The sequence below is a fragment of the Prinia subflava genome, unplaced genomic scaffold, assembly GCF_021018805.1.
Source record: "Prinia subflava isolate CZ2003 ecotype Zambia unplaced genomic scaffold, Cam_Psub_1.2 scaffold_53_NEW, whole genome shotgun sequence".
NCBI classification, from domain to species: domain Eukaryota; kingdom Metazoa; phylum Chordata; class Aves; order Passeriformes; family Cisticolidae; genus Prinia; species Prinia subflava.
Genome location: NW_026961063.1, coordinates 372,005 through 385,287, shown reverse-complemented (window position 1 = coordinate 385,287; position 13,283 = coordinate 372,005). Strand labels below are relative to the sequence as shown.

Here is a 13,283-nt window from a genome sequence, read left to right as displayed (position 1 = left end):
CACCGCTCGCCCCCCTCAGCCGCCCGGGCCGGGCTGCCCCCACCGCGGCCGCTCGGCTCCGGCGCTGGGCAGCCCCGCCTCGGACCCGGCCCCCGGGAGCGGCGACAGCGGCGGCCACATCCCCCGGGGCCGCCCCCGCCGGGCCGCCCTGCCCCGGCCGGCCCCTCCGCGCCCCGGCACCGGGGCACCCCCGGACCGGGACCGGACCCCGCCAGGGACCCGGGTACCGCCGAGGATGGAGCCGGGCTGCTCCGGGACTGGCACGGGCCTCCCCCAGGGATACGGGCGCCTCCAGGAGCGGGGCACCCCCGGTACCGGGACCGTGTCCCCCGACGGAGCACCCCAGAGCTCCCGGCGAAGCACCCCGGGGTGCTGCGGGCCCCGGCGAGGGCAGGAGGCAGCAGCGGGGTAGTGAGGGGTTGGGAGCGGGTCGGGGGGGGTCCCGGCCGCCGCGGCCCCCCCACAGCTCCCCCGCAGCCCCGGTGCCAGCCCGGGGTGACTGGGAGGGGAGCAGGTCGCGGGGAAATCGCGGGCACCGATGGCCTCATTTCCTGCAATATAAACCAGATTTCCTGCGCTTCCTGCTCGGCCCCAGCCCGGGGGGGGAGCGAGGGGGGGCCTGGGCCCCCCATCCCGCCATGGGGGGGCGGGGGGCGGCCTGGCCCGGCCCCAGCCCAGGCAGGATGGGTGGGGGGCCGGTGCCCGGGGCAGGTTCCGCTCCATCCCAGCAGGTGAAGCCTCTGCTCTGCCCCTCACTTGGGGTAGCTCAGCCCGTACCCCGAAGCCTCCCAGAGCCCCTCAACACCCCCGGGGTCCCTCAGCCCGGGCAGCGGGCAGGGAGCTGCCCTCGCTGTGGAAGAAGCTCATTAACCCCAACAGGAAAAGGGTTAATTATGGTCCCATAGGGACCATAAGGAGGGGCAGGACTGTGACCCCCCCAAGGTGAGGACACCCCGCCCCTGCCCCTTTCCTACTCGGCCCTGCCCTCGGGAGGAATAAACCCCCTAGATTCGAGTATTTTTATATAAAAAACATTCACTATTTATTACTCCAAACAAGTTCCATGGTAACAGAGACCCGACATACTCATCACATCAAGCTGCTGGAGAGGATGGGGCTTGTCCTCTGCACCCCAGACCCCCCTGTTAGGGACCCCAAAAGCCTCGGGGTGGGCAGGAGACCACCAGTGTCCCCCTGCACCCCCAGGGTGACACGGGGATGGAGTGTGGAGTGATCTGGGCGAGGGAGCTCAGGACCCCCTCCCATAATGTCAGGACAGTCCCCAGGGGGGGTGACATTTAAAACTCAACCAGACCCCAGGGAGCAGCCAGGGGGGGTCAGGGGGGGCCTGGCTGTTCTTGCACGAGGTCTGTAAACACGGTGGGGGGGGGGGGCTGCAGCCAGCGCAGCCTCGGGGGCACCCTGTGCCCCTTGGGGACATGTGACGGGAGTGTGGCTCGAAGCCAAGGCTCAGTAGCACAATGTCCTGAGACAGAGCAAGGGGGGCAACCCCCAAAGGTGTCTCGGCTTTCCCTGAGGGTCTCTGGTGTCCCTGAGGTACCAGGCGCTATCAGGGCCAGCTCTGTGGCTGGCAGCCACCCTGAGGGCCACCACAGTGGTGGGGACACATCCCTGTCCCCCAGCCCTAGCGGGGCTTGCTGCGGATCCGGCAGCGCGTCACGGGCAGCGGCAGCTTGTGCAGACCTGGAGACAGGGAGAGGGTGAGAGCCAGGGTGGGGGACAGGGGGACACCCCAGCACCCATCCCAATGTCCCCGTGTCCCTCTCCTCACCAAAGGCACGGATGAGCTCGGCCTGGACTGCCCAGGAGACTTTTTTCACCAGGCACAGCGTGGTGAGCCCCGCAAAGCCCATGTTGTAGAGGAAGACGATGTAGAAGTTCCCCAACCAGTTGAAGCGGCCGAAATCCCCCAGGAGGTCAAAACGGGTGATCCCTGCACAGGGTTGGGGTACACTGGTCAGGGCACCCCGATTCTGGGGTCACCCCCATGCCAGGCATCACCCAGGTCCCTCTGGGAGGCTCACCCAGGGTTCTGGAGAAGACGGGCAGCGCTGAGCTGAGCACCAGCAAGGAGACGCAGTTCCCGATGATCTGGGGAGAAGGAGGAGGTTTGGGGGGATGGTGCTGCTGCAGGGAACCCCCAGGCTGGGGAAGGGAAAGCCAGGGAACCACTGGGGGTCCCTGTCTGTTCCATTCCCTTGGGGGATGGTTTCTCCCCCCTCAGGGACCCCTGGAGCCTGTAACCTTGTAGTTTAATCCTTCCTCCTCTTTCTGACCCTATTGTGTCCCAATTATCCCTCCCTGGCAGAAGCTAGAAAAGACCCTCTTCCTCTGCACTTGCTCTCTTTTCCCTGTGGACACCACCTGGAATAAACATCTTGAACTGCAACTGGGGGTCAGAGCCTCTTTTGGAGTCCCTTGTCCTGTCCCTGAAATATTCCTCCAAAGCCCTCTAAGGTCTGAGCCAGCCTAGGAACATTGGAGGGGCTACAGGGGGTTTTATTTCAATTTTCCTCCCTTGTGGGGACACCACAAGCAGCGCACAGGGGACACACGGTGGGGAACAGGGTCTTGCACCCCCACAGGAGCCCCCCCAGCCCCGTCCTGCTGCTCCCACCTTGGTGAGGGGGGTGTCCTGCCGCTCCGGCAGCAGCCGAGTGAACAGGGGGGAGCTGTAGAAGCCCACAACAGAGGAGACCATTAGGTAGCTGCAAGGAGTGTTAAGGAGGAAAATAGGATGGGATGGAGCTGGGAACAGCGTTGGGGACACGCCACCGGGGACACAAGTGCCCGCCTGAAGGATACAAAATGAGGACAACCTGCAGCGCAGACCCAAAGGAACCAAAGATGGAGAAGGAAACCTGGCCCAAGGACGCGTCCTGCAGGAAGAGGAGGGAGCAGGTTGGGGAGGAATTGTCCCCAGACCAAGGAGGGACATGACCCTGAGCTGTCCCATCCCCTCACCCGGGTACCTGCATGCCCCGTGGCATCGCAGCATCATCCAGCAGCAGCTCCAGGACGTGGAAGCAGACGATGAGCACGGAGATGCCCTGGGAGGAGCAGGGAGGGCAGTGGTGAGGGCAGGGACAACCCCCAGCTCCCCCAGGAGCCCAGGGCCACTCACCGTCAGTGCCAGGAGGCCCAGCATGGCCAGGGGGTAGCCCAGGTTCCTCTGCCAGGGCGATGCTCGGTGCCGCAGCTCTGTGGGGAGGTCGTGCCCAGGTGAGAGGGGAGCACAGTCCCCACCCCAGGACAGGAGACTGAGGGGGGGCCCCAAAGTGCCAGGATGGGGCAGAACAGCCCCTCCATAGAACACGGACTGTCAGGGACCCAGTGCTCCCAGTGCCAAGCTGGAGGGAACCCAGTGTCCCTGCCAGGACCTCCCCCTGCCAGGCTCCTCACCCAGCTTCCGCCTCTGGCTCCGGATGGCGAAGAATCGCTCCCGCAGCACCTCCATGTCCAGGTTCAGCCAGCAGGAAGCTTTGCCTGCCAGGGGAGAGACCCAAGGGGCTCAGGGGGGATGTGGTGGGGTAGAGGGGCCCTCAATCCCCCCCCGCCCCCCTTTCCCAAGCAGCAGCACCCACCAGAGCGGATCCTGTGGGACACAGCGGCTTCCTCAAACCTTGTGCAGCTCAGCTGCTCGTCCAGGTCTTCCAGGAGCTGGGGATGAGTGGGGAGCCTGAGTGGCTGCTGGGGTGTTTTGAATGGCTCCCCGTGCCCAAGGTGCGAAACCAGGCAGCCCTGGGGGCAGTCACCCCCAAATCTGGGGCAGAGGGACTTGAGGGGGGGACACCTTACCCGGGGTTTCACCAGGAGCTTCCCAGTGACAGTGAACATGGTGGAGAGGCCGAAGGGGGTGCACACTGTGGTGGGAGGAGAGGCTGAATAGGAGGTGCTCTGCCATCCTACCCCTCCTCACACCCCCAGAAAGATCCTGGAGGCTCCAGCCATGAACCACGGCCCCTCCAGATCCCGTTTGCACAGAGCACCACCAGGGCTTCACGGGGACACCACTTACACAGCAGAAGCAGGACGCCGAAAAGAGAGATGCAGGAGTAGAGGTAGGGCAGATAATATTCCCAGAGATCTGCAGAGACAGCGGGATCATGCCAGTGCCACCAGAGATCCCTTGTCCCATGCAGTGCCAGGGTCTGATCCTGGAGCAGGGAGAGCCCAGCACACCCCAAAGCACCCACCATAGAGCGACTGGCGACTGGCAGCGTCGTTGCCCACGATGGCAGAGGCCACCCAGACCATGCCCAGCACCAGCAGGGTCAGCAGCAGCAGCACCACCGACGTCTCGTACACCCTGGCCATGATGCCCTGCAGGAGCTGGGTTAGCAGGGAGCCACAGAATGGGGGACAGGGGGGTCTGTGGAGGACCACCCACCTTCTTGCATCCTGCAAACCCCTCTGACTCGGTGAAGAAGTAGGCAAAGGGCATGAGGAAGACCAGGGACACGTTGGAGAAGAGGAATACCAAATTCCAGAGGCCTGGAAGAGGGGGAACAGCATGGGGTGAGCTCCCAGGCAGGGCAACACTGACCCGCAGATTTTGGGGACACCCCAGGGTCACCCCGTGCACCTACCATGGATGAGGGACCCGTTCAGCCACTGGATGTAGTAGTTCTGAGGGAAGGAGAGCAGCACCTCGTTGCTGATGATGGAGAAGGGCAGGAGGAGGACGGCACCCAGTGCCACAGCCAGGGTGAAGGTGCAAAGCTCCAGCCTGCCGGAGGGACAAGCATCTCCTGTGGGTCAGGGTTCCTCTGGGTGCCACAGCCCGGCTCTGCCCCCCAGCGTCACCAGCGCCCACAGGACACGGTGTCCCGGCCGAGGAAGAGGCATGGGACAAGCAGGAACTTACGCAATCTTGTTGACAGCAGCATCCTCGTCATCGTGAACTGCGGGGACAAAATCCCAAACTGAAGGGCTGGGGGAGGCAGGGCTGCCCAGAGCATCGCTCCCTGCCCCCTGCCCAAGTTCTCCCCACTCCAAATGCTGCAGAAATCCTCCCGGGGAATTTGGGCTTTGCTCCCACTTAGGGCAGCTGGTGGGTACCAGGCAGAGATTGGGGTCACAGCAACCAGGCTGTGGCAGGACCAGGGGTCCCGGGGGAGGCCGAAAGCAACAGGGGAACAGGAGGAACCCTTGGGAGGCTGAATGTGCCTGGCTCTGGCAGCTCCTGCTCTTCTTACCTGCTGTGAAATCCGTGTGCTTCTTAAAGTGGGTTATGATGAAGTGGCAGAGGATGTAGAGGCTGGCGAAGAGCAGGGCACAGATCTGCGGGCAGAGGAGTGTGGGCAGTGTGGGCATGCCCTGAGGGCACCAGTCCTACCCCGGCTCCTACCCCAGGTGATGCTGCCAGCCCTGGGGCTTGTCAGCTCCACCTTATTTGTTTTTCCACTCCTGGCCTTGGTTACACCCCACTCGTTTGCTCAGAGGTATCTGCTCAACGGGGGCTGCACACAGGGTTCACACATGGGTGCCCACAAGCTGGCACAGCACCCAGGCCAGGGGCCTGAGTGCCCACCCAGGAAGGTCTGGATAAGCCCGTGCTGGCAAATCTGTGACCCCGTGGGACATCCCTGAGCTGCCCGATCCCACAGCCCTGGCCTCGCTGGCACCAGCACCCAGCAGAGCCACGGGAACAGCCTTGAATCAGGCGCCAAGGACATCTGTGGTGTCCCTCCTGCCCCCGCTGGAACACCGAGGTCAAGCCAGAGCAGGCGATGTTCAGGGAACACGGCGACCTTTCATCCCGCTGGATACGCGTCAGGATGAGGAAAGGTCGCTCCAATCCTCCACCTAGGCACAGGTGCAGTGGGGAGCAGCCGTGGCACCTCCCTTCTGCCTGGCTGGGGGTGCTCTGACCCTGGCTGAGGGTCCCCAGGATCTGCCAGTGGGTGGCAGGGAGCCCCCAGGGCTGAATTCCCAGAAAGGCAGTGCCCAGCAGGTCCTTCTGCTCCTGCTCCCACCCAGTGAGGGGTCTCAGCCCACAGGTTCCCTCCTGCCATGGGCTGCACCCCACAGACCAATGCTCTGCCTCGTGGGGGGACCCCCAATACCACCTGTACTCAGTGAAGTCGAGCCAAGCAGGTTTTTTGCTGCTCATCCCAAGCCAGGGGCTCCTGGGTGAGATGCAGCTCCCCAGGGAGGAGGTCTGGGGGGCTCCAGGGCAGAGGTGCCAGGCTGTGGCCACCAGGTCCCCCCTGTGGGCACCGAATGTGGCACCGGGGCCGCAGCGAGGCAGCCTCGGCACTGCCGGTCACAGCCCGCTCACGCAGCATCCCTGAGGAGATGCCAGGACCAAAACATCCAGGTCACCAAGACCAGGACATCCAGGTCACCCCCAGCCCTGCCCCTGTCACAGCGGGACCCAGCTGGCTCCCTCCTCACTACCCGATTTTTAGGGGGCTCTGTAGGGTCCCTTCCTGCTGGCCTGGAGACAAGGGCAGAGCCAGGAGCCTGGCATGAGGCTGGCCCGGTTCTGACACCGCAACAGCCCAGCACCCCTAGCCCTCCCAGCACGACGGGACCACAGCTGGGGCTGCTGGAGCCGGCAGCGGGGGCTCGGCGGGGTCCAGCCCCGGGACCCCGCTATCTGCTGGGCACACGCAGCTGCTCCGGCCCCGATAAGCGCGGGGTGTGGAGCACCGCCACAGCCGCGGCGTAGAGCGGCCACCGGCGATCCCGACGGTACCACGGAGGGTCCCGAGCTCCCAGCCCCGCTCCCACCGCCGCATCAGGCCCCTTCCCCCGCCCGCCGTCCCTCCCCGCCGCCCCCGGGCGCTCACAATGCACTCGCGGACCCTCTCGTGGAAGAGCTGCTCCCGCACGGCCAGCGCGTCCTGCTCCACAGGGGCCATCCCGCGGTCAGCATGGCAGAGCCGGGCGGGGCTGCTGCGGGCAGGGGCAGGACGGCAGGGCCGGTACCGCCAGCCCGGTCCAGCCTCTCCGGTACCGCCGGGATTCGCCGCTCCGAGCCCGCCGGGTCCAGCCCAGCGCCGCCGCCGATGGCCACGCCCCCTCCCGTGGCCCCGCCCCCGCGCCCGGTCCCGGCAAGCCCCGCCCCCTACCGCCCATTGGCTGCGGGGAGTGAATGAGGCGAAGCTCATTGGTCGGAGCGCGGCGCGCCGCGCGCTGATTGGCTGAGCCCGCCCGCGGCTCCCACGGGGCCCCAGCGCAGCCCCCCGGATTAGGAGCGGGGATGGAACAAATCCCGGGACACGGCTAATCCCGGGCGCGTTAATCCCGGAGAGCCGCGGGGGCAGCGGGCAGGGCATGGCCCTCCTGGTGGGGATCACAGCTCAGGAAGGAGCCCAGCAGCACCCAGGGTGAGGCTCCACCCTGTGGAACCCGGGGATGTGGGGGTTTCACCACCCCCGGCTGGCAGGGCAAGAAGGGCTGGGCAGCTCGGGTAGCAGCAGCACCATGCCAGCTGCCTCACTGGGCACAGACAATAGGGACAGTCTGTTCCCATGGGATGGGGCCAGGCGGCCCCGGCGAGAGCAGGCGCTGACACAGAGGGTTTGTATCCGACACAGCGTAGCTTCTCTTAAAGCCTTTTATTCACAGACACGGTACAGACACATGGAAAATCTGCATGATCACATCCGAGAGGGCACAGCACACCCCTGGTCAGCTCCACGGGGCCAAACCCCACGCAGTGCACAAGGAAGCTCAAGTGTTTGAAGCAGACATTTCATGGACATGCGACAGTGACAGAAGGAACCCAGCGTTTAGTATTCCTCCCCTTCCTCCTCTCCCTCTCCTTCCACAGAATCCACCCCCACCTCCTCGTAATCCTTCTCCAGGGCAGCCATATCCTCACGGGCCTCCGAGAACTCCCCCTCCTCCATGCCCTCCCCCACGTACCAGTGCACAAACGCCCTCTTGGCGTACATCAGGTCAAACTTGTGGTCCAGGCGGGCCCAGGCCTCGGCGATGGCCGTGGTGTTGCTCAGCATGCACACGGCGCGCTGCACCTTGGCCAGGTCGCCCCCGGGCACCACCGTGGGTGGCTGGTAGTTGATGCCCACCTTGAAACCGGTCGGGCACCAGTCCACAAACTGGATGCTACGCTTGGTCTTGATGGTGGCGATGGCGGCGTTGACATCCTTGGGCACCACGTCCCCGCGGTACAGCAGGCAGCACGCCATGTACTTGCCGTGGCGAGGGTCACACTTCACCATCTGGTTGGCCGGCTCGAAGCAGGCGTTGGTGATCTCGGCCACCGAGAGCTGCTCGTGATAAGCCTTCTCCGCAGAGATCACCGGGGCATAGGTGGCCAGAGGGAAGTGGATGCGCGGGTACGGCACCAGGTTGGTCTGGAATTCTGTCAGGTCGACATTCAGGGCTCCGTCAAAGCGCAGAGAGGCCGTGATGGACGACACGATCTGGCTGATGAGGCGGTTCAGGTTGGTGTAGGTGGGGCGCTCGATGTCCAGGTTGCGGCGGCAGATGTCGTAGATGGCCTCGTTGTCCACCATGAAGGCACAGTCGGAGTGCTCCAGGGTGGTGTGCGTGGTCAGGATGGAGTTGTAGGGCTCCACCACGGCCGTGGACACCTGGGGGGCTGGGTAGATGGAGAACTCCAGCTTGGACTTCTTGCCGTAGTCCACCGAGAGCCGCTCCATCAGCAGGGAGGTGAAGCCAGAGCCGGTGCCACCGCCAAAGCTGTGGAACACCAGGAAGCCCTGCAGCCCTGTGCACTGGTCAGCCTGCAGGGTGGCGAGAGGAAAACAAAACCAAACTGTCAGAGAATCTGAACTTCAGCTGCTACTGACTTGCCCAGGAAGAGACATCTTTCCCCAACGATCTCAGACTTTTGGGGCACCTCTGCCAGCTCCACTTCCAGACATAGCACCCTGTCATTCAGCATGACCTGTCCTTTAGGAAGAGACCCCTTCCTGCCCCCTCCCTTCAGCTGCTTCCTCCTACAACCCTGGCAAGCTGCTTGAGGGAAGGGGGAATCCACCAGAGCTTGCCCCAGCAAGAGTTAAATACTTGGCACAGCTGCTCATAAGCAGCTGGTCATGCAGGATCAGAGTCCAGATCAAGGAGAAACCTCACATGACCTCAAAAAAGGGATGAAATAAGGTTTTCCCAGGGCCAGAAATGACACAGAATCCTACAACTCCATTGCACCCATGGAACTGCCATGCTCAGGGTGCACATCCTGGCGTGGTGGGGTTGCAGAGCCCCGAGTAAAGGGATTCAGGTCAAGGGGAGGGGAAGGGCCTGATCCTGATCACTTAGAGGATCCAGATCCCATAGGGAGCCAGGATGTTCTGCAAGTTGACACATGACTCAAAAGAAATCCATCCACATCCTGGAGACACAACAGGGGTCATGCAGGTGCCACAAGGAAGGCAGGAGGTCTCTCCTGGGACAGCCCCAAAGTGCTGATGGGCTGAGAAGGACCTGCCCAGGGACACCTGGAGCTTCCCTTTGTCCCCACATCCCCCGCAGGGATGGACCCACCCCGTGAGACCCCCACAGGACACCCACCAGCTTGCGGATGCGGTCAAGGACCAGGTCGATGATCTCCTTGCCGATGGTGTAGTGCCCGCGGGCGTAGTTGTTGGCCGCATCCTCCTTGCCCGTGATCAGCTGCTCGGGGTGGAAGAGCTGCCGGTACGTCCCGGTGCGCACCTCGTCTGCGGGGACAGCCCCGGGCCCCGTTAGCGCCTGGTGCCCCCTTAGTGCCCGGTGCCCCCTCAGCGCCCGGTGCCCGTTAGTGCCCGGTGCCCCCCTTAGCACCCGGTGCCCCGTTAGCGCCCGGTGCCCCCCTTATGCCCCCGCCCCGCCGGCCACCCCCTGCCCGCCGCTCACCGATCACGGTGGGCTCCAGGTCCACGAACACGGCCCGGGGCACGTGCTTGCCGGCGCCCGTCTCGCTGAAGAAGGTGTTGAAGGAGTCGTCCCCCCCGCCGATGGTCTTGTCGCTGGGCATCTGCCCGTCGGGCTGGATGCCGTGCTCCAGGCAGTACAGCTCCCAGCACGCATTGCCGATCTGCACGCCCGCTTGGCCCACGTGGATGGAGATGCACTCGCGCTGCGGGGGCACACGCCACACGCTCACCCCTTTTGTCACCTCTCTGTCCCACCCCAGCACTCACTGAGCTGGGAAGGGACCCTCACAAAGGCTGGATGGGGTCAGATCCTGCCCAGATGCACCCCTTGTGCTGTTTCTGGGGGTTCATTCACTGTGCTCAGCTTTGGTGCACTCATGCTGCTCCCCCTCCCCAGGAGATGAGACCCTGCACCCATTGGTGTCCTTCACCCTACACACCCCACAGAACCAGGAATTCGGGTTTCCCAGTGTTATTGCTGGTCCTGACTATTCCCAGCCCCTTCCTTTCCTGCCTCTCATGTAGACAGGAACACTTAAACCCCCTCTGCAGATGGCAGCCCAACCCCCTCCTTTCCCAGTTTAGGGTCACCCCTATATTCCAGGGAACATCCTTTTTCCCCATTGCAGAGTGTGCTCAGCTCCGAGGGTCCCATCCTGCCCCTCCTGCGAGCTACGACTCTGCCCTTTGAGGGATGAAGAGACCTCACGGTGGTTCAAGCTCAGCACCCCCAAACCCCAGTTGTGCCCTAGTGCCACCCAGCTAGGGCTGAACTTCACTAGAGCCACGCAGGATCCGAGGAGGGAGGCGTGGGGTGACATCCGTGCTTGGGAACAGACGGCAGCCACCTGTGGGCAGCGCTCCGAGGGTCCCCCCACCCCGCAGCTGCCACCATCTGCTGCCAAATGGCGCCCGGGGAGGACATTTTCCAGCCGGGCAGCCTGGGCAGGGCGAGGTCGCTTGGAGGAGGAGGAGGAGGAGGAAGAGGAAGCGCAGCAGCAGCAGCAGGGCCGAGGCTGCAGCAGCTGACCCGAAACCGCGGGGATGGGCGGATGGCGTCACCGCCGGGGGGTCGCGCACATTCCCGGCCGTTCCCTGCCCGGTGCCACCTGCTCCGCGCGTTCCTGTCACCCGCGGTGGGGGCAGCCCGGGGCTCGGGGGACATCCGGAGCGGAGGGCGGCCCGCATGCGGCTCCGGGAGCAGCCTCATGGGCACGGGGGTGGGCAGAACACAGGGAATGTCGTGTTCCGGGGAGGGGTGAGGCTGGGGGGATCCAGGGCTGGATTTGGGGGGGCTTGGGTTTGATTTGGGGGGGAAGGGTGAGAATGCGGGAGGGGCGGGGCTGTGCCCCTGGCGAGGGGCGGGGCCGCGCCCCCGGCGCGCGCCTTCCCGCGCGCGGGAACGGTAACGGTCGGGCTGGCCCCGCCCCCGCCGGTGGGCTACCGGAGACCACGTGCGACCACCCCGGGAGTGCTGCGACCCCTTCCAGGGGTGCTCCCTTCATTAAAGGCCTCACCTCTCTATGTCTGCTCAACATTCCCAGCCCCGGTTCTCCCCACCCACGGCTCCTACCGTTCCTCCATCCCCTCCCAAATTTCTGACTCGGTCCCCCCCCATCCTTATATCCCCCAGCCCCATTTCCCGCCCCCCGAAGTCTCCCCCACGCGGCTCCTTCCCCCTCCTCTCTTACGCACCCATTCCCCCCCAAACCCCCGCACCCTCCGGATCCGGATCCAGATCCAGATCCAGATCCAGATCCAACCCTTCTCCTCCTTTACCCGGCCATGCCCCGGGCCCGTCCCCCCCCATTTCTGCAGCCCCCTCCCCTCACCATGGCTGCGGCTTGGTTACTCGTCCCGACAAGCAAGGAATCGACGCAAGTACCAACTACCGCCGCCCCCGGGCGTCCCCCTATATACCGGCCCGGGGGGCGGGCCCAGCGCCCCCGCCCCGCGCTCCTATTGGCCGCAGCGCCCGTCCATCAACGCGCTGGCACCGCGGATTGGCTGAGGCGGGTGGCGTGCTCCGCCTCCTCCGCCCTCCGCGCTGCGGGGCTCGGTGGGGAGGGGGGGAAGGGACGGGGACCCTCCCCACGAGGGGTGCAGCCCCCTCCCCCTCCCCCGGCTTGCGAAGGGACCCCAGCACGGGGAGTGCGGGGTACAGGGGGGGTCTGACCTTGCTGTGGTTCTCTGCCCCCCGGGAATGCGTTTGTCGCGTAGGATGGGGGGGCACAGCCGTTCCCTCCCGCCCTCCACCGCCCCTCCCGCCCGGTGCGGCTCCGCTGCGGAGGAAAACTGCGACATGGAGGGGGGGGTGCGGCACGTGCTGCCGCGCCCGGTGTCGTCCTCCGCCGTCCCCAGGTTGTTAATCGGCTTCTCCGGACGGACCCCCCTCCCCCGCCCCATCTGCACCGCTCCCCCCCCCCCCCCGGCTTATTTGCACCCCGGGGGTCCCTCCCAGACCATCTGCAGCCTGCGCAGCCCCCACCCAGCACCCCCCAAGTCCATCTGCACCCCCCGGCCCCTCCCAGCCCATCTGCACCCCTGGGTCCCGCTGCGATGGGTGGGGGGGTCCGGGCTCCCCCTGCGGGGGTCGCACCCCGCTTTGCAGGGTGGGGTTTGTCTCAGCCACGTCCGCAGCACGAGGTGGGGACACCACCGTGAGCTCCATAAAGCGGGGGACGCGCTGGGGGTCCCTCGGTGCCCCCCAACGTGGAGCTGCGAGAGCACCGGGTGGAGCCAAGCGCGGAGCGGAGGGGGGGCCCATCCCCAGCCCCCACCTAATCCCCGGAGCTATTTGCACCCAATAATCCGCCTTCCTGTTTTGCCAAGAGCTTTGCGGAAAACCCAGCGCTCCCTTCGGCAGCGCACCCTGCCAGGACCCCCCCGCCGCCCCCCGCCCCACCGGAGCCACCCCGCTCCGGGGTCACCGGGCAGCGCAGCCCAGCCCGGGCTGGCGGGGCCGGCGCGGCTGCATCCGCTGCAGCTGCAGCACTGCAGCGGTGACGTGGCTCCCCCGCCATTTGCCTCGGCGGCCGCATGGCCGCTCCGTTCCCCGTTGCCACCGGGGAGGAACGGGCTGCTCCCCACACCCCCCTTAACCCGCCCTCTGCGGGCTCCCACCCCGCTCTCAGTGCGGGGGTCCCGGGGGTCAGCTCGGCTCTGAGCGATGCCAGCGCGGTGCGCTGCTGTTCATGGAATTTTTAATAGAATTGTTTATGGAATGGGTGTTCTAGGGCGGGGGTGGGGGTCGTTACAACCCCTCCCTCCAGATTCCCGGAGCATCGCGTCACCCCTGGAAGGGTTAGATTGTGTTTTGGGTCGCTCAAAGAATCACCGGGAAAAAGGAGGTTTAATGTTACAGTGAAAGTGCGACGAAATTCACTTCGTGACTCACTCGGTTGT

At 65.2% G+C, this 13,283-nt stretch overlaps 2 protein-coding genes across 2 annotated transcripts; both read right to left on the bottom strand.

Moving 5' to 3' along the window:
• Nucleotides 1-1,032: 1,032 nt before the first annotated feature.
• LMBR1L (limb development membrane protein 1 like) lies at nt 1,033-7,039 on the bottom strand. The gene is made up of 17 exons (XM_063425120.1): nt 6,819-7,039; nt 5,220-5,304; nt 4,889-4,925; nt 4,611-4,750; nt 4,412-4,515; nt 4,218-4,344; nt 4,040-4,108; nt 3,820-3,884; nt 3,606-3,681; nt 3,424-3,507; nt 3,146-3,222; nt 2,994-3,071; nt 2,827-2,900; nt 2,639-2,729; nt 2,046-2,112; nt 1,793-1,954; nt 1,033-1,704 (listed from the first exon to the last, which is right to left on the bottom strand). Exons 1-17 carry the CDS (start codon nt 6,888-6,890, stop codon nt 1,646-1,648), a joined length of 1,467 nt encoding a protein of 488 aa, XP_063281190.1. The 5' UTR covers nt 6,891-7,039; the 3' UTR covers nt 1,033-1,645.
• A 535-nt stretch (nt 7,040-7,574) lies between these two features.
• TUBA1B (tubulin alpha 1b) lies at nt 7,575-11,866 on the bottom strand. The gene is made up of 4 exons (XM_063425125.1): nt 11,711-11,866; nt 9,859-10,081; nt 9,535-9,683; nt 7,575-8,744 (listed from the first exon to the last, which is right to left on the bottom strand). Exons 1-4 carry the CDS (start codon nt 11,711-11,713, stop codon nt 7,764-7,766), a joined length of 1,356 nt encoding a protein of 451 aa, XP_063281195.1. The 5' UTR covers nt 11,714-11,866; the 3' UTR covers nt 7,575-7,763.
• Nucleotides 11,867-13,283: the final 1,417 nt, after the last annotated feature.

Excerpts from the sequence above, each read along its gene's own strand:
- TUBA1B (XM_063425125.1), bottom strand. Across the intron at positions 9,684-9,858 it reads CCTGGAGCCCACCGTGATCG|ACGAGGTGCGCACCGGGACG; the intron begins GTGAGCGGCGGG and ends CTGTCCCCGCAG. Across the intron at positions 8,745-9,534 it reads TTGACCGCATCCGCAAGCTG|GCTGACCAGTGCACAGGGCT; the intron begins GTGGGTGTCCTG and ends GCCACCCTGCAG.
- LMBR1L (XM_063425120.1), bottom strand. The coding sequence starts at position 6,890 with ATGGCCCCTGTGGAGCAGGACGCGCTGGCCGTGCGGGAGCAGCTCTTC. Across the intron at positions 2,113-2,638 it reads AGGACACCCCCCTCACCAAG|ATCATCGGGAACTGCGTCTC; the intron begins GTGGGAGCAGCA and ends CCTTCTCCCCAG. Across the intron at positions 1,705-1,792 it reads CGAGCTCATCCGTGCCTTTG|GTCTGCACAAGCTGCCGCTG; the intron begins GTGAGGAGAGGG and ends CCCTGTCTCCAG.